Below are 18,133 nucleotides of genomic sequence, written 5' to 3' on the forward strand. Positions count from 1 at the left end.
GTCATCACAAAGTCCAGTGGAGACTGCCAGGACCCCCGGGTTCAAACAGTTACACCGCCTTGCAGAAGTTCTTGTGTCCTTTCAACATCTTTCTGTTTTGACCAAACAGTAAGCTTTTATCTATTTTGTCTGAATTTAATGTGATACAATAACACTAATAGTGCACAGTTGTAAGGAAAAAGTAGACGTTGTGATTCGTAAGTTTTATAAATAAAAATCTGAAAAGTGTGGAGTGCATTTGTGTTTACTGTCTTTTTAATTTGCTACCAATAAAAAATCAGTTGCAGCCAATTTTGACTGTGTGTTATTTGTTTGCAAGTATAAGCAGAGTTGTTTAGTGAATGACTCAGAAGTTTGTTAGTGAACATTAGTAAACAAACAGCAACAGGACGTCAGCATGACTACACAAGACTTTTCGTATCATGTAGCATGACTCAAGCTATTATCCCAAAATGGAAAGTGCATGACACATTGGAAAATCTACCAAAACATTGCGTTCCACCTAAAATGGCAGGCTGACCAAGGAGGGCATTGATCAGAGAAGCACCCGAGATGATTACAGTAACTCTGGAGGAGCTGTAGAGATCCACAGATAAGGCGGAGGAATCTGTTAACAGGGATTTGTGGCATGTAGGGGATCGTGGGGAATCGGATGGTCAGATGCGACCGACATGATGTTTTCTGGCCTACAGGGAAAACGCTGAAGCAAATCTGGCAGAAATCTCACACTGCACACAACCCAGAACACACTGTTTCAGCTGTACGACAGGGTGGTGGGAGCATCGTGCCGTGGAGACGCTTTTCTCCCGAAGAACTATATAAGCGGTTCAGAGTTGGACGGAGCGAAATACAAGCCCGCCCCTGAAAGTGTGTTAAATGGTGCAACAATGTAGAGCTCAGGGACGAAGGCTCCCCTTTGAGCAGGACAACACTAAACACAGCCAGGGACACAACGAATGGCTAAGCTCAATGCATGCGATTAGTAAAACAATAACCCAAGCCTGCTCCAAGAATGGAGTGTGCAAACATTTTTGTTTACTTTAGATACTCTATCTCAATAAGCTAAAGCTGTTTGTTGTAACATAAAGATATCTGAACATGGAATTAGAGTATGAATCATATATCATTTGGGTTGACAAGAGTAACACCTGACAGTCGTAATGATTCTCAGCAGACCTCACTCAGTTGCACAGACATACCCTTGGTAGTATGTCAAAGTCTTTCCTGTTCTTGTTCAATATGTTAAATACAGCTTCTGCCCCACCCCACCCTCCCCAAAGTTGTCTTTGGAGATGAGTATTGTTTGCTGAGTATTTTTGCTCCAACAAAACTCATCAATACCAACAATACGTGTAAATAAGTGTACGTGTAAAACCGTCCCTTACACCGCATTATGAGTTCAGGATGACCCGAACAATGAGAAAGCTGTATGGAGGCTGCAAGTCCACTATTGCTGGGATAACTCATCCCAGCAGCTGTTGCACAAAGTGAATGATGGTCCATTTCAACTCTCAGGGTTACTTCGTGGGAACGAACCTCAAAGGAATCAGCAGTGTTGCATCTTGGTCATCATCAACCCACTTTGCACTAAGGGGGTGTTTTATCGGTGATTATCTATCTCTTCTGATGTTTGGTCACTTGATACTTTTCATAATCATCTGTCCTTTGATGGTGAGGCCAGAACATGGTTCGTGTAGGTTGCACGCCTTGTAAATTTACGTGTTTGCTGCCATCTACTGGACAAACCTTGTAAATGGAAAAAGAGCTTCTGTAGGGCAAAAGAAAACTTACACGCACATGTAGTTTTCTACTTAAATATAGATAGAAGTAATAAAAATATCGATAGAAATCTATATAAAACATATAGTTTAAATATGAGTGAAAATAAGAGGTTTTTGCTTACATAGACATACAAACATTGACCCTTTACTTATTTTTAATTATTATTTTCACTTAAACGTTTCTATCTGCAACTTTTTTCAATCGGAGTTTCAGGCAAATTTATCTTCTTCCTTCTATCAACGAGTAAAAGTTTAGAAAAATATATATTGAAATTGTAAACCTTATATTCATCAAGAAACGCAGGGAGGGGACACGTGACGTCGCTGTTATGGTAACCACAACACACAGTTGGGGTAAAAAGCGAAATCAGTGCCAAGACGAACTTTTTCAACTCTACTAGTTTGACCACAGACTTGCAGGAGGATCATTTGCTTCCTTTGCCGCCAGCCATGGAAGACATATCTGCTTCTTCTGCTTTTCAGGTCCTGGACGAGGTAATCCGTTTAACCGCTTTATTATCTTCATTAAGTAAACATTTCGTCGTGAAAAGTTTCCCATTCATTCCTTATGAAGATGTTTTTTCATGGTTTTATGGGTGAACTCATAATACAATCTTTTACCTTAAGGCAAACAATTAAATGAAAGATTATATCATGTTGTCCTGTATATCAGAACATTAAAATCTACCCTTGGACGCTCATTCTAAACTTGAGTGCAGTAATGTGTAAAAAAAAAAAAAAAAAAAAAAAAAAAAGAGAGATCAGGGCGTAATAAAAATCTCCAATCTTTACCAGGTTCTGGAATTATTTAAGCCTAACCTTAAGTATATGACAACTCAAAATAGTTTAATTTAGATCATATTTATTAAACAGAAAGTATACACAATGGTGAGGCTATGTGTGAAAAAAAACTAAAGCAGACGTTCGCTGCTTCTCTAAAAGACTTGAGATGGAGGCTGAGGTGCAGCTGATTGGTTGCCGGTCCAGCCAATCAGCTTCACCTGGCAACCAATCAGCTGCACCTGTTCGTCATTAAGGCGACCACCTCTCTGAGCGCAGGACGTTTGTCACAGGTCGGTAGCTTACGCTATAAAACTGGCATAAAACTCAGCCTGGTAAGACTTATGACGCTGTTTCTGAACGCTGACGCGGTTTTTATTCTATAGCGAACATGGTTATTCGTACATAGAAAGCTTTTCAAATGGTTCGATTATCTTTCCAGGTTACGAATGCCTACAAATTTACTCAAAGGTCCGATTGGGCAGCGATACAAAGCAAAAAGATTAATAGCTCCATTTCAGACCCCACAGGCCCCAGTTACCATGCTAAATGTGGACATTTATGACAATATAACAGAGCATGTGGGGGGAATGTAACAAATGGGGTTTGGCGTAGAATGGCTGCAAACCAAATAATATGGCAGCACTACTACACCTGTGAAAAAGTGCTTCTGAATGAGACAGTTTATAGAACTCTGGTGTTTGGTCATGAAGATGATGTAATTAAGTTGATCAAGAACTTATCTGTAGTAATGCGTAAGCTCATCTTCTTGACTTAAATTTGGCCCCCCAACAACACAGTGATCCTCAGCGCCACAAGAAAATTTTAACCTGTAGAGGACCAGTCAAGGTCCAGACTAGCTTGACAGAAATGCTGTGGTGGGACCTTATGTGAACTCTGGTTAAAGAAGCCTCAGTTGACTGAACCAGTGTTATAAATAAGACTGGACTACAATTCTTTTTCACTATGGAGGGAAAGACTGAGTCATGCAGAGCTTCAACTTATTGCTGATGAAAGTGTTTCGTAATTAGATTTTCACATAAATCTTTTATGTTTACGTATGTTTAATAAATAATCGGCTTGGTGGTAAATAATGGAACATAAAATAACCTTTAGAACATATCTAATGTCAAATAAAAAAATAATATGTTTGCCATGACATGTTCATTTGATTCCCGTGTTTGTATCAAAATCCCAAATATGGCAATCAACTACACACTGAAACTCATTATTATATAAAAAAATGTAGATTTATTTTTCTGGCATGACCGATTTAAAGTGAATAGAAAAGATCAGTATGGTAGATGCATAAAAGTACAAACACGCATGGTTCTGCTCAGAGTGACCACAATTATGCACGCCTCAACAGTGAATAGACTTTGAAACTGGATGATAAACAGTGCATGTTATATAAAAGCTCTGATACATCACAAAGTAAAATAAATACTGTACACATCCTCTAACAGACATTTCCTTAGTCCACCTTTGCCTTTCAGTGTGTATAAAATTGACTATGGTACTATACAGTTTTCTAGCACTAGGTGGTAGCATTGTACACATGGTTGATAAGGAGAATCTGTGTATCATTAGGAGCTGTGCAGTGCATCAAGAGATAATGATGGAAAATAATTAAAACTGTTTAGTGTCAAGAACAATTTATCAGAGAATCAGTAATCTAAACTGCACTGCATATAAGTAGAATGGTAGGGATTCCTCTCAGGCTTCACATCGGCCTGCCCAGGGGGATTTCATAATGTTTTGGATAATGATACATTACCACACTGCCCCGGTGTAATTAAACAGTCCCAGCAGGAAGTCTTTCATGAGTAATTTCAGACACAAAACTCTATCTTCGGCTCCCTCACTCGAGTGGTCGTTGTTAATTATGAAATCATTTACAGCATAAGAAAATGATAGCTCATTAGTTTTTAACTCCTGTGCTGTGCTGCGTCTCGGCAGGGCTTATTGCAGGGATGCAGCAGGACGAAAGTGGGAGAAATGTCGGGGGCCCGGTGAAAAAAAAATCATCCACGCTAACGTCCCGTGGAATATTACGGCACTCGGAAGTAGGCTGGCCTTTACGCTGCCTTTTCTTTTTTTTTTTTTTTCCTAATAGTCCGTCATTGTTCACAGACGATTTTCTTTTATTATTGTCATATTAATCCAACATTTCAAAGGCCATACTCGCATCAGGGAAAATGGCATAATATATTTCACAATGATTTTTTGTTACTGCAGTCAAAGTTCCTGTAAACTTTTGCAGTCTTCGTGTGTGTTTGTGTACATGTAAGCATGTATGAACGGCGCCAGGATAATGAATGGGGCTTTATGTTCTTCCATTTTCTCGGGTTTTCTCCCTCGTGGGTAAAGAATATCTGCCGGTCCTCTTAAGGAGCGTAGTTTTTGGGCCGTATCATCATCTTGACGGTCTTAAAGGCCTGCCTGTAGTTGGTCGGGTAGAACTCTGTTGTCATGTTGTGCCACGTTCCCCAGAAGATCCCATTCCTCACGCCCTTGTACCTTTTGTGGTAGTACTTCCCGTTAAGGTTGGCGGACATGCAGGCGTCGAACCACCAGCCGGAGCTGTAGTAGGCGCCGCAGTTTCCAGAGGGGTACATGTCATTGTCGCGGTCCGGGGTGGAGAAGAACTTCTGGTCGTGGTTGAAGTGCTTGTTGAAGCTGATGGCGTTCCCAGCTGTTCCACTGTAACAGAGGATTGTTATACACTCATCTAGTGAGCGGTTTATGAATACTCGCCCTGCCCATAAATGTCTCGTTTATTTGGGGTCAAGACTGATGTATAAAACGTCAATGAATTTCAAACCAAGACATGGAATTGAATTTATTGCATTGGTTTGTTGTCTCTATGGTGTCCTTTCAGCAGGTGGTCAAAATGACAAATAAAGGTATTTACATAAACCCTTTGTAATGCTTGGTCAGATCTTCCCTAACCAAGCTGCACCTTGACCACACCCTTTGTGTTGGTAGGAATGAGCTCCTGGCATGATTCTGACTGGATATCTGACCCCTCTACCTTGCAGAATTGGTGAAGTTAATTTCAATTTGTTCTTGTTTTGTTTGTTTTTAGGCGCTGTTGTCGGTGCTTTTCAGTAGGGTTGATGTCATGCTTTTGGAAAAGCCATCCCAGAAGTCCGAAATTTAAAATTTTAAAACACCTTTTGTTGTCCGTTTTTAAGATCACCGCTCTGTTTTGTCAAAGCTTCAACCATCTGACCCAGTTTGGGTCAAATATTAAGAACTCGCCAGGAGTCACCAGGGTTAAAGCCTGCCATGATATGGAAACCGCTGGAAAACCACTCTCACCGTCTAGAGTGATGGAAGACAGGCTTTCAGACCAGAAAACACTGTCTCAGCTGCTAAGCAAGGTGATTTCAGCATGATGATACTGCATGGGGCTTTAACTGAAATCTGTTGCTGCACACAAAGACTAATACCTTCTAGAGGAAAGTTCATCTGACGGAATAAAGAATCAGGTACACAATGACAGAAAATATGAATTAGACGAGGTGAGGTTTCGAAACGTAACACTATATCAAGCGTGGTGGTAGTATCACCATGTGGGATTATTGTGCTGCAAGTGGTACTGGTGCATTACACAAAGTGAGTTGACTAATGAAGCAGGCACACCCCCGAGTTGTTGTTGTTTTAAACTTCCCACAACGTAATCGGGTGTTTCAACAGGACAAATGCTCCCAAACTTGGATAAAACAGGTTCTGGAACGGATAAAGCACGCTGAAAATAACTTCTGGAATGCTCTCAATCAAATCTAAATGTGTGGATTATTTTTTTAAAACTTTTACCAGGTCACATATCCAGCCAGAATCATACCTGAAGCCCACTAATGATGACAAATACATCTTCAAAATCTGCCTAATTCATATGAGAATTATGACCGTAAGCAAGCCTTTTGCCTGAACGGCATATGTGTGCGGATCAGATTTGACAGCTAATACTCTACCTGTATCCGCTGATGGAGAGTCTGTAACGCAAATACTCATTGGCCACGTAGAACTGGTCATACTTTGCATATTCCCGGACACCCTCAAAGTCCTCCAGCTCTATGCGCAGAATCATGTCTTTAGCCTTCGTCAGCAGGTGAATATGGTCGTTGCCGAGCCAGAACTCACTTCTGCTGGACACGAGATTAAAGAGGGACAAGAAACCCAAGAATCAGGCATATAAAATAATGAGCTCAAATGCTGGCACAGTTAGGAATTTCACATATTCGAACAGAATTAACTTATCTCCAAACATGGGAATGGAAAAAAAGGGGAACGCAGGCAGTGACACAGAAAAATGGACGAAGGAGGTTATTATTTTTTTAGGAAGGGGTGCTGGAGCTGCAGGCTTGGCTATCAAGACGTTACCATGGTTATTTCTCAGCAAAAAAAAAAAAAAAAAAAAAACCAGAAGATGAAGAATAAAGATATTGATCTGAAAGTTGGATCCAGATAAAGCACAAGCCTAGTGCACTTCTCACTGACTATTACTTCTTAACATCAGCAGCATTGTGCGCTAAGTAATTGATTTTACTCTGAAAAGTTTGCAGCCTGTGGGACAAAAAAAAAATCAGATTCGCCGTGGTCAGAATATTATTAGTTTTACATGTAAAAATCAATCAGTGTTAGTGAAACAGGTGGCAAACAATCTGCGGTTCTGAGAACGGGTGGGCTTGGTTATTGTTACGGCTTCTCAAAGCAGGCTATTTTTATTTATTTTTTTTGAGTTGAGGTTTGAGGGGTGAAATTCCTGAGATGCATTCATATTCCGTGAAAGCTCATCCTCCGAGGAGACTGCGGCACTGCCTGTAAATAAGCTGTAGATTCTCAGTACCTGAGCAAATGGTTGCATTTAAATGCAGATGGAGGAATAATAATGCCAACTGCACAGTGAAGGTTGTTGGGTGTGGCAATGATTGCAAACACATACTGGAGTTGATTTGTAATTTCTCTTTTAATATGGCAGCTGTTTCAGCAGCTTTTTGATTTATAGACCCAGTAACTAGCTTTGCAAGCTATTTTTTTTTTTTTTTGGAGTTGAGACTCTGTTCCCAGGCACCTTGGACCTGATTTAGCAGCCCTTTATCCCACTGCAAAACTTTACAGAAAATGTGTGGCAACATCCTGAGGGGGTTCTAGCATGAATGGCACCATGAGAAAGGCCTTTTCCTGTCACCATATACAAGCAAAGAAATTCTGCCAATAAAACCCATAATGCAAAAGACCTAAATTATTCATGTTATCATAGATATTAATAATAAAAAAAATATTGATTGAGTTCTGCAACATTTTTCAACAAAAATGTCAGCATCCTCCTTTTTGCCCCTAAGGATTTAGCAAGTGATTAAATGTGTCTTTAACACATCACTTTATATACTTAAGTACCACCTTACTGATTACCATGATTGCCAGGTATCACAATGTGGCTGCCATAACAAACTCTAGTTTGCCTTTTTTAAATCTTCCCCACATCTAAATATAGTTTCATTTTTGTTTTTTACATATCTGACATGAAATATCATTCATAAGCATTAATATTCCTTTAATTTGTTTGAATGCATAAAACGTAAAGAATTGCGTTGCCATTAACGATTGCTCACAGCATTTAACCCGGTCTTTAAGTGCAACTGGTAAATCTTGCTTATTTTCTAACTTGCAACTAGAACAAAGTTGATGTTGATCCTGGATCCAGCTTCTAACTTTGGAGCTTGCTTTCTGAGGGTTCTTGAAATTATCTTCACTGCCCTTCACCTCTTTGCATTACGTCTCTGATGCAAAAATCTGTGGCTCAATGCTTCATCTACTAATTGTTTTTGTTGTTTGGCGAGTAATAGCTCTAACTACTTCCTATTGACTGGACATGACAGTTAAGTTTTATTGGCATTGTGCTCTCAACCCCTGGGTTGAGAACGGCGTTGCTCATATCAACAGTCACTGGCAGTCTCTGACCCTTCGGCCACCAGATCAGAAGCTTCAACGTTATATCGATCATAACCCACCTCCTCCTGTATGCTGCAGTATAGGTGTTCTGCATTGCAACGTACTCCCGAAGAACCACATCCTCTTGACAAAAATGTTTCTAAATGATGACAGTCTGGGATTGTGTTTTTATTTTCTGCACTGCCTGCATTCCCGTATTAAAAGCACACTCTAGTTTAGTGCCTCAGTCATCATAAAAACGAGGAGTCAAGCTTCGTAAAACGCTGCATCCTACAAATCGTATAATGCTTCTCAGTTGCAGGTTTTATTAGATCCTCCATGCTGTTAAATCCGAAGGTTTATAGTCCAGATCTTTGTCAGGTTAAATCAACCTTGATGTAAATGGGGTCATTTCTCATTCCATAGCCACAAAGTGTTTACTACAACACCACAGTCAGCATGCTGAGGGGCTGCACTATAACCTCTTTTGTGACCCTATTTGAGCTCCATCTTTTCTTGGGTATGGCCTGAGCCGATGTGCCAAGCTTTTTCTTTTTTTCTTTTTTCTTTTTTTCTTTTTACATGAAAACAAAACGTACCGTATGTTCCCAAATCCTTTCTTGTACTCGGCCCATGTGCGGTTGAAGTTGACGGACCCATCGAGGCGCTGCTGTATGACAGTCCATCCTCCCCCGAAGGACTCCATTTCACAGAAAACCTCGAACGTCCCGTTGCGGGGGTCAGGGGTCACTCGGTAAACGCCGTTCTTCCTCACCTCCAGCACGTTGTAGTCGGAGCAGTCCCGAGGGGCTATTATGACTGCGTGGTTGCAGAAAGAGAGAAAAGAAGAAAGTTTTTTTTTTTTGTTATGTTTTTTGTTTGTTTACTGAATGGTATCATTGCAAGAGATTGTAATACAAGCAGTCAGTATATAAAACGGCTAAACCCACTTTAATTTCTCTATTCTGCACATAAAAGTAACTTAGGTTTGATTCATCTCAGAATAGAATTTCATCCAAAAACCTTTAATTGGTGAAATTGATTTTCCTTTCATATCTAAAGGTAATTATGTGAGGATACGGAGAAATATGCTAATTTTAAACATGGGTAATTGAGTAAAAATATAACAGTTTATTAACAGTGTTTTCTGAGAACTACCATCTATAACATGATGCATCTGCTTTCATTCAGAACTGAAATGCAATGCATAGACTTAAGCAAACATAAAAGAACAGTGAATGCAGGCAACCGAAATAAATAATACCCTACTAAATATTGCATCCAAACATTCTTTGTGCTTGTGATATCGTACATGGTATTGCAATAAGTAATGTGATTCAATATATGTTTGTGTATATGTATACATATGTTTATATGTATATGTGTGTGTGTGTATATATATATATATATATATATTATATATATATATATATAATATATATATATCTCTTAAGTATAGAGACTAATCGTATTCTCTCTTATATCTATAATATGGTAGAAGATCTCTTCTCTATCTCTATCTCCTGAGAAGATATCTCTCTCTCTATTCTCTCTCTCTCTCATCTTTCTCTGTGTCTGTCTGTATGTCTGTCTGTTGTCTGTGTTGTGTGTGTGTGTGTGTGGTGTGTTCTCGACGTATATATAGAGAGAGAGGGGGAGAGAGATATTGTAGCTCCAATGTCCTTTTTTGGATAAAAAAAAGGTCACACCACAAATAAATGAACAGCAAGTCATAGAACCAACCTCAAAATTTGAACTGAAAGACCCGTGTCATATAGTATTTATGAACTGACAGGGCCAAGCTGGTCAAAACTCGGGGAAAGTGTGAAATTGGATTAGAGCAGCCTGCCCCCTTTCTAAAATCATTTTGACACTGGGTGAGCAGCATGCGGACCCCACTTCAGTTTCCATTGTTGATGCTGTTGACTCGTACTGCCAGAGCAGTTCAGCAGGATGGTGAATTAAAACTGACATAAACTTCAGCTAATAGGAGGGGAAGTCTAGACTGAACGTCTGTGGAGTAGAAAAGCATCGTTGTGCTGCTTCCAGATGATCATGGACTGATCTAATTTATTTTCCCACCACGTTTCATAAGACACTTAAGCTGCAAAAGATCTGCAGATGGCAAGTCTCAGTATGGAGAATGGTTTAAAAGTCAAACGTGAGGCCAAATTGTATCCCTGTCATAGTAATGGCTCTGTCAGCATTTGGCATTTAAAGTATTGACCCGTAAATTCTTCCTCTGTCCTATTCACTTTCAGTGTCTAACTGCAGTTTTTACACTCCGCTACTTCCTCTGTAATGTCCCCATCCATCTGACGCAGCAGCCAGTCTCCCTGGATGGACAAGCTGGTCTGGCACTGAGCCTTAAAATCCTTTTAATTCTAGGATTAGTCACTCACTGCTGTCTGACAGACTGTTAGGTGTCTCTGATTGTTGAGTTAAATTAGAGGACAACTGCTCCGAGAATGTCATTGCCAGAGAGAAAATGGCCTTAGTCATTTCTGCTACAACCAAGAGAAAGCCCCAAGGCCCTCTAGTGGCCATGCAGTTTTCTCTTATAATTTACAATGTTTTAAGAAAACAGACCTCCATCTTCAGCTCAGTAAAACCCATGTGTTGGATATTAAATTAAAACATAAAACCTTATCAGCACGAGAGTGAATATTAATGTTGAAATTAGAGTATATAGTCTGTTTTTTTCCTGTCATAAAGTGAAAGGTAATTTAAAAAAAAAACATTAAATGTGCTTTTGAGTCATCTCTAGATTAACGAGCAAATTTCTTTGCCGTCTTCGTCTTGCACTTAATTGAATGGCGAGTGAATGTAAGCGGATTAGTCTGATAAACTGACAGACATGCCTAATAAAGGCATCTTGAACACTAAACTGCTTAATTACCATATTGCCTTCCTCATCAAAGAAAATGAATATAAAGACAAGACAGCCTTGTAAAAAAGGGAAACTAAGGAAAATGTTTGTACCATACAAGTGATACCCTTCTTCTTTTAGGTTATTGCGGACTCGAAAGCATTTTTTCAGTTCGCATGGGCTGAGAGTCGTCAAAAAGAAAATTTCCAGTTATTGCATTTGGGGGGGAAACGGCACAATCTTGGATGGAGCGCCTATTTTCATTTTGCATTACTGCGCTAATGTGGCTTAACGCTTGAACTGCTATCGGTTTGCCTTGAGCATTACTTCTGGCAGGAAGTATGAGAATTGGCAGCAAGGATGAAAAGAAATGTTTGCAACCCTGTGAAAACGCTTTTATTGCTCTGTTAGTGTTATTTGTCAGTGAAATTCCACCTAGACGTAAAGGGTTCTGGCACTGTTGGTTTATGTTGCGACCTATTAACGCCTAACAGTTGGGATTACATGCCCATTCATCACATGCTCCTACAAATGCTGTGAATTTGTCTACCCCAGGTCTGGATTAGTTACGAGGAAATTACTTTAGTTGTTTATGCAAATTTCCACCAAAAGCTGAAATCACACTGATTCTGAACAGGTGCCATATCTAAAAACATATTACACATGGTTTGAAATGTGAAGAAATTTGTAAAATGGACAGCTCGCTAATCCACAAGGTTATTGTTGTTGTAAATGCTTCATAATATTAAACATTTAATGTCATTGCAATGTCAATGTGCTCAGTATTATGGCAAAGGACTGTTTGGTCTCCTGTAGTCTCACTGCAGTAGATGCCCACAGATGATAGTGCCCAGGATGCTATAGACAGTTCAAAGCCTTATTATGGCTGATGTCATTGGAATATATAAAATAAATTTGCATTATTAATATAACTAATATAACTAATATGAAGCAGCCATAGTTGTTGTCACCATCTCATTTTATGTCAGTTTATGTTGTTTTTTTCCATACTTGATGACGAGATGACCATCTCAGGATGAAAATTCAATAATCCCAACTATGGTTGTCTGCCACAATCTTTTTAAATTATTTTTGATTTAAAAACAGAAAAACATTTTTATTCTGAAATGTTTTTTTTTTACCTACTCAACACTAAACATGTACAGAGATTGTTGTATTAATATTATTGTTATAATTATTATTATTATTTTATTTTACCAAAAAGGAGCTTACATAAAAAGGCTTTCTCACATTGCCCTTCTAAAACAAATGCTTTCATTAAAATGCATCTTTAAATGAAAGCAAAAAATTTTAGTTACTAAAAAATGAATATTGTTTTATTATATTTACTGGCACAAAAATCGCGTTAGTAAATAAAATTTTTAGCATTCTTCACTTAAAACTGTGCGATGCACAAAATTATTCCATGAGCTGCGGCCTGCCAAACTCCCTCCACGATTTAAGAACAACTAATATCTTGGTTTTATTAATAAATGTTACTTCAGTGTAACTGCAATCAGATATTTACATAAAGTGTTGTGAAATTGCACTCAGTCAAAAGATGACTACCAATTTCCTTTCTACCAGCTGTTGTATGGGCTTGCTCTTTTGGATTGACATGAAAGAATAGGCAGAAATTGAACTGAAGAAGAAGACTTTCTACTTTTTGACCTTAAGATGATGGATTACTTGTGCAAAGACAAGCGTCCCTGACTTGGTGAACCATCCGTGACTTGTGCAATGTCAGGGGAGGTGCCTCAAATGTTGCCTATGCTAATATCAGTTCCTTTTTATGCCTCAAAGTTTAAGAGCATGCCTGCCAAGAGAACACAAGCACGGGGACAGACATGGTGAGGTGAATCAGAACAAAAGCTCAAGAAGGTAGACGTTAAATTAGCAAGAGACAGAACATGAAACTGTCAAATTAAGAGAGTTGAGCTCTTTGAAGAAAAATAAATGAACGAAGGAAATAGGAATTTGGAGCAAAGTTTGGCGGAGACGGAGGCGAGAAAAGGAGACTTGATTCCCTTCACACCACTGTCCCAGCTAATCTGCTTAGAAATAAGCTCACATCTGTTTTCCACATGAAAGCCCCAATACAGTGTCACATCCATTCATGCAGCATCGGGATATTATTCACTGTGTGGTGTGCATTTCTGCTGTGCTCTCATGCAAGGGAGCTTTTACATCAATGCAAAGTGGGATGCTTGTGGGGTTTAGCTAGCTTTTAGGTCCTACTGATAGATTTTAGAGGGACTAAAATATGAGTTTACATTTAAAGCTTTTTTTGTACTCTTTGTACTATGAAGCCATGTTTCTCAGCTTTTTTTTATGGAGCTGCGGCATATGAAGGGTGATGAAGTGTTAAAGCACCTGAATTAGTAATGTAAGAGCCAATGGGGTTTTGTGGGGTTTTTTTTTTTTTTTTTTTTTTTTGCAGTCTGGCTTTCATGTTACTTAACTCTTGTTCATCATGACCTCAACCTGAAAGAATTTCGCTTGTTGAAAGCGAACCAGAGATGGAATGCAGTGATGAATATTTCCAATTCCAATCTGTAAATATCTGCTGCTGAAAGAGTGTTTTCTGAGTAGTGCTTTAGAATGGGTGGGCAAAGTAACAGAGCATCGAACATATTTATATTTCCAGACCTCAACCCCTGTCCCTCTCTCTGCTCCATCCATCCATTTCTGCATTTTATTCCAGCCCAGCCATCCATCTGCCTTTTCATTTTTGCATTTTACAACATCCATTTATTCATTTTTTTTTTTTTTTGTATTTCATTCAATCCATCCAACCATTTCTTTTTCATCCATTTATGCATTTCAATTCATAAAAGATTTTTTATTTTTTTTTGCTGCCTCCTTTTTGCCTCTTTTAGACTATGGGGACATTTTTATAAATATAAACCTCTGCGCCATCTCTTTAATTATTAGACTGTGCTTATCACAGAACGCTAAGGTTTGTAACTGCACATAAACGTCTTACTGTCATTACAGTATGTATTCTTCAGTTTATTGGCCATCTCTTTCCATATGTACAGTTCATTGGTACAAATATATCTAGAAATCAATTCTGGGCTTTTTGCTCTCTATTTTATGTCACCTAAAGGCATCAGTCCCAGGTTATCGCTACTTCTGTGTTCCCTCTGTTGAGAATTAAGGAGGACAGCATTCTCTTCATCTGCACCATTAACCTGTAATAATCTTCAAAAGGAACTAATAGTGACTGCACCAAGTTAATTTAATAAACGGGTCAAAAATATTGAGAAACTGGCAGTATGCTCCTGCTATTTGTCCCTAATCACGCTTTTGGTTCTTAATTTTGACACTGTATGTTAATGTGCATTCGTATTGATATTTTGTCTGCAACATTTATGACGGCATATAATGTCGGATCAAGAAGAAAATTTCAATTTCAAAATTCCATTTCATTCCATCCATCCCCCCAAACACTATGGAAGGGGCCGACTAGTGGTCAGGCCTTAACTTTGGAGGTTAATGGCGTTAAACCCTAACCTGTGTTTAAAACCCTATGAACGTTTGAGCCTGGAATGGTGTGTCATTTTAGCATCAAATGTATGTAGGATCCTTTTTCGTATTGCTCCTAAAAGAAGTCATGCGGTATCAAAGTCTGTAGTGTCAATGCTTTCACTTCCCATTTCCCTAAAACAAAAGTCCTTCTGAGCAGAAGGCGACCGAGCACAGTTTGTTTTTTCAAGTGATTACAGTGTCCGCTCTGGAATGATTGGACTGTCGTTGTGCAAGAAGAACATTCACCTCCCCACAACCCAAACTGCATGAGTAACGTCAGTGCTGGAGTTTACGTCGGTGGAGGATTCGGTGGAAATGGGAACAAAATGTGAGGAAAGCTCTTAATCTTACTCAAATGCATTGCAAAACATGCAGGGGAGTAAAAAAAAAAAAAAAAAAAAAACGTGGCCGAAGATGGAAGGGTCTTGTAAATGTTATGCTACGAGAAAAACTCAAAACCTATTGGAGGATTAAAGGATTTAAATTATTTACATAATCAGCCCAAGAATCCTAAAAGAAGACTGCTTACACTGAGGGCTGTTCTGTGCCGCGCACTGGGTAGTACAGCTGGAGCTCAGCTTGTTGACCTCTCCGGTGATGTTCTCCACCCGTCTGTCCACCATAGCCTGCACGTTGTCCATGTTGAGCAGGTTCAGCCCCTCCAGTCTGCCCTGCAGAGCTGAGATCTGGCTCCTGGCGTTGCGCAGGCTGGCAGACATCCTATTCAGTTTCACCTGAGAGAAAGGCCAAGAGCGGAAGTAGAGAAAACTGTTCTTGGCACCGACTACAAAGCAGGTGGATTACTACAGGCGACGGCCAATTTTAATTTCAGAATGGGAACGAGGTCTGTGTGGCGATTGGCGGTTCGCTGAAGTGGCTGCAAGAGTCCCAAAATTTACCAGCATCTTGGCTGTTGCCTAATGCTGATTTCTTTTTTTTTTTTTTCTCCCCATCCCTGTTTACGGTACCATGAATTTCCCCTGGTGGAATGGTGCCAGGAAAGACTTTACAGGTCTTTAAGCATCTGGTTTGTTTACGTTCCACATGGGTGCGTTTCACTGGGCAGATTTAAGGTGTCTCCAGTATTTTTTTTTTTTACAGCTCATCTTCTGTCCATTTAATCAGGTAATTCTCCCTGAGCTTTGAAAAGAGAGCCAATGACGACAGCTTCCTGGATATTAGCGTTGTTTTGATGGAAGTACATGGAATGCTGCATTGCTGTCACTGGTGTGCTTTTATTGCTCTCTTAACTAGGAATATGGAGTTAGGGTAAGCCTATCTGTGCCATATGTTACAAGTCAAATTTGTCACAATAACATTTCATTTAGACTGACTTTTATATACGTTGAAATATTTTTTTTTTTTCATTATGAAGTCATTTGCCTCTTACCTGCATCTCTTGCATGTTACTTGGGTTAAATGTAATTTTCCCAAAATTGGAACCTTGCCCAAGTCTTGTACCATCTAAAGTAGCTCCAGGAACCATTCCATCTCCCCTCTCCTCTCGACTGGACCCCCTCTGAAGATCCACCGCCTCTTCTCCGGCATCCCTTTGAATGGGGATCTGTGTCTGTCCTTGGTCCGCTTGCTGATATCCAAAGACTCCGTTGCTCCTTTCCCCACGGCACTCCTGGCACCCACTTTTCAGCTTGTTCACCACCTCTTTGAGGCTCTGCAGCTCCTTCATGGTCTTCTCCAGCAGCCTGAACTGCTTGGGCAGCTGGATGGTGAGGGGCGGCAAGGTTAGCTGGTAGGGGCATCCCTCGCCGTCATCCAGCCCGTCTCCAGAGCTCCCACAGTGGCCGGCGGGTCGAAGTTTCAAGGGGCAAGAAGTAGAGTGGCCAGATTCGGATCCGAGACTGTGAGGTCCTCTGGCATCCCAACGCTGGTGAGAGTTTACAGAGTTGTCTGCTGCCCGGGTGGTTTGTGGCACCAAGGTGACCACGAGCAGGAGCGTGCCACACGTGCAGAGCAATACCGTCCTCATCTTCTGGCAGGATTTTGTACAAGCAACAAAAAGTCTGCAGATGGATGCAGGTGGCTTGAATGTGAGTTTGCGGTCTCAGTCAGTTGAGTTGTTTGCGTGTGTGGGGATTTGCCTGAAGATTTAAGGTAAAATAAAAAAATAAAAAAGACGCTACCACAATGTGTGTCTAGTATCTTACTGGTTTAAGCGCGTAGCTCTGTTTGTATCTTTTCGTGCGTGTATGAGCGCAGCCTGCAGGAGGAGGAGAGTGCAGGGGAACTGCTGCTGCTTCAGATAGCTGTGTCATTAATATCAGGACATGGGAGGGAGGGAGGGAGGAAGAGAGGCAGAGAGAGGGATGGGAGAGAGCGAGTGCTGAGTTTAGGAGGATGGGAGGGGCAGTACTATTGCGTATAAAAAAAAAAAAAAAAACAGTTTCCACAGCATTGAGGGAAGGTACAGAGATGGAGAAAGATTGGAGTGGGGCGTGACATTGGGAAGGAGAGGCAGAAAAGAGGTAGACGGGGAGGTACAGTGAGAGAAGCTGGGTCCTTCGCTGTCATTCAGCAAATGTTGCCCACTTACATCACTGTAACGTCAGCTAATTTCTCTGCGGAGCGAAAAGAATCTGGGCGCATTAATCATTAACGCAGCAGATATGTTATGTATTTTTTATACTTTTTCACTTTGAAGAATTGATCGTCTATAACATTTCAAGACCTCGTGGTGAACCTGGTCACACTAGAGCCTCGCTGGATCCTCCCCTCAAATATTAAGTCTCAGAATTCCATTTTGGTGCGCACACTTTTGATTTTAATTCTTTAAAATGAGCCTTTATTTGAGAATATTTATTCAGTTGGCAAAAAATATTTTCATATCAGTGAATAAATGCTGCTGAAGCATTTCTTCTAATCAACAATCTACAGCATCCTTTTCATCCAAAATCAACACTGTGTGACTCAGGAGCCGATTTCTCTTAAGCCGCTGCCAAAAGTGGGAAACTCAAGAAAACGTGTAATTGAATTAAAGCCGATGGTTTTGTTGTTTAAGGCAGGAAATGGCAGCAAGAGAGAAACCTCACCCTTAGTCTTGTTGAGAGCAAAGATCAAAAAAGGTTTTACATAACTAGAAGTATGAGTACAAATCAAGGAAGTATTGAGTACAAATCAAGGCCATGAAAGATATTTTTAAAGCTTTTTTTCTACATATAATGTAACATTTATTGTGTACAATTACCTGTCTTCTGAAGACTCTGGGAATTGTGAT

General features: G+C 40.0%; 1 protein-coding gene across 1 annotated transcript; it reads right to left on the minus strand.

Annotated features, from left to right (window-relative positions):
• Nucleotides 1–3,789: 3,789 nt before the first annotated feature.
• fgl2a (fibrinogen-like 2a) lies at nt 3,790–17,171 on the minus strand. Its single transcript, XM_012870497.3, has 5 exons — nt 16,292–17,171; nt 15,431–15,635; nt 9,101–9,320; nt 6,542–6,712; nt 3,790–5,264 (listed from the first exon to the last, which is right to left on the minus strand). Exons 1-5 carry the CDS (start codon nt 16,886–16,888, stop codon nt 4,949–4,951), a joined length of 1,509 nt encoding a protein of 502 aa, XP_012725951.2. The 5' UTR covers nt 16,889–17,171; the 3' UTR covers nt 3,790–4,948.
• Between the last annotated feature and the right edge of the window lie 962 nt (nt 17,172–18,133).

Source organism: Fundulus heteroclitus, chromosome 17 (genome assembly GCF_011125445.2).
Source record: "Fundulus heteroclitus isolate FHET01 chromosome 17, MU-UCD_Fhet_4.1, whole genome shotgun sequence".
NCBI classification, from domain to species: domain Eukaryota; kingdom Metazoa; phylum Chordata; class Actinopteri; order Cyprinodontiformes; family Fundulidae; genus Fundulus; species Fundulus heteroclitus.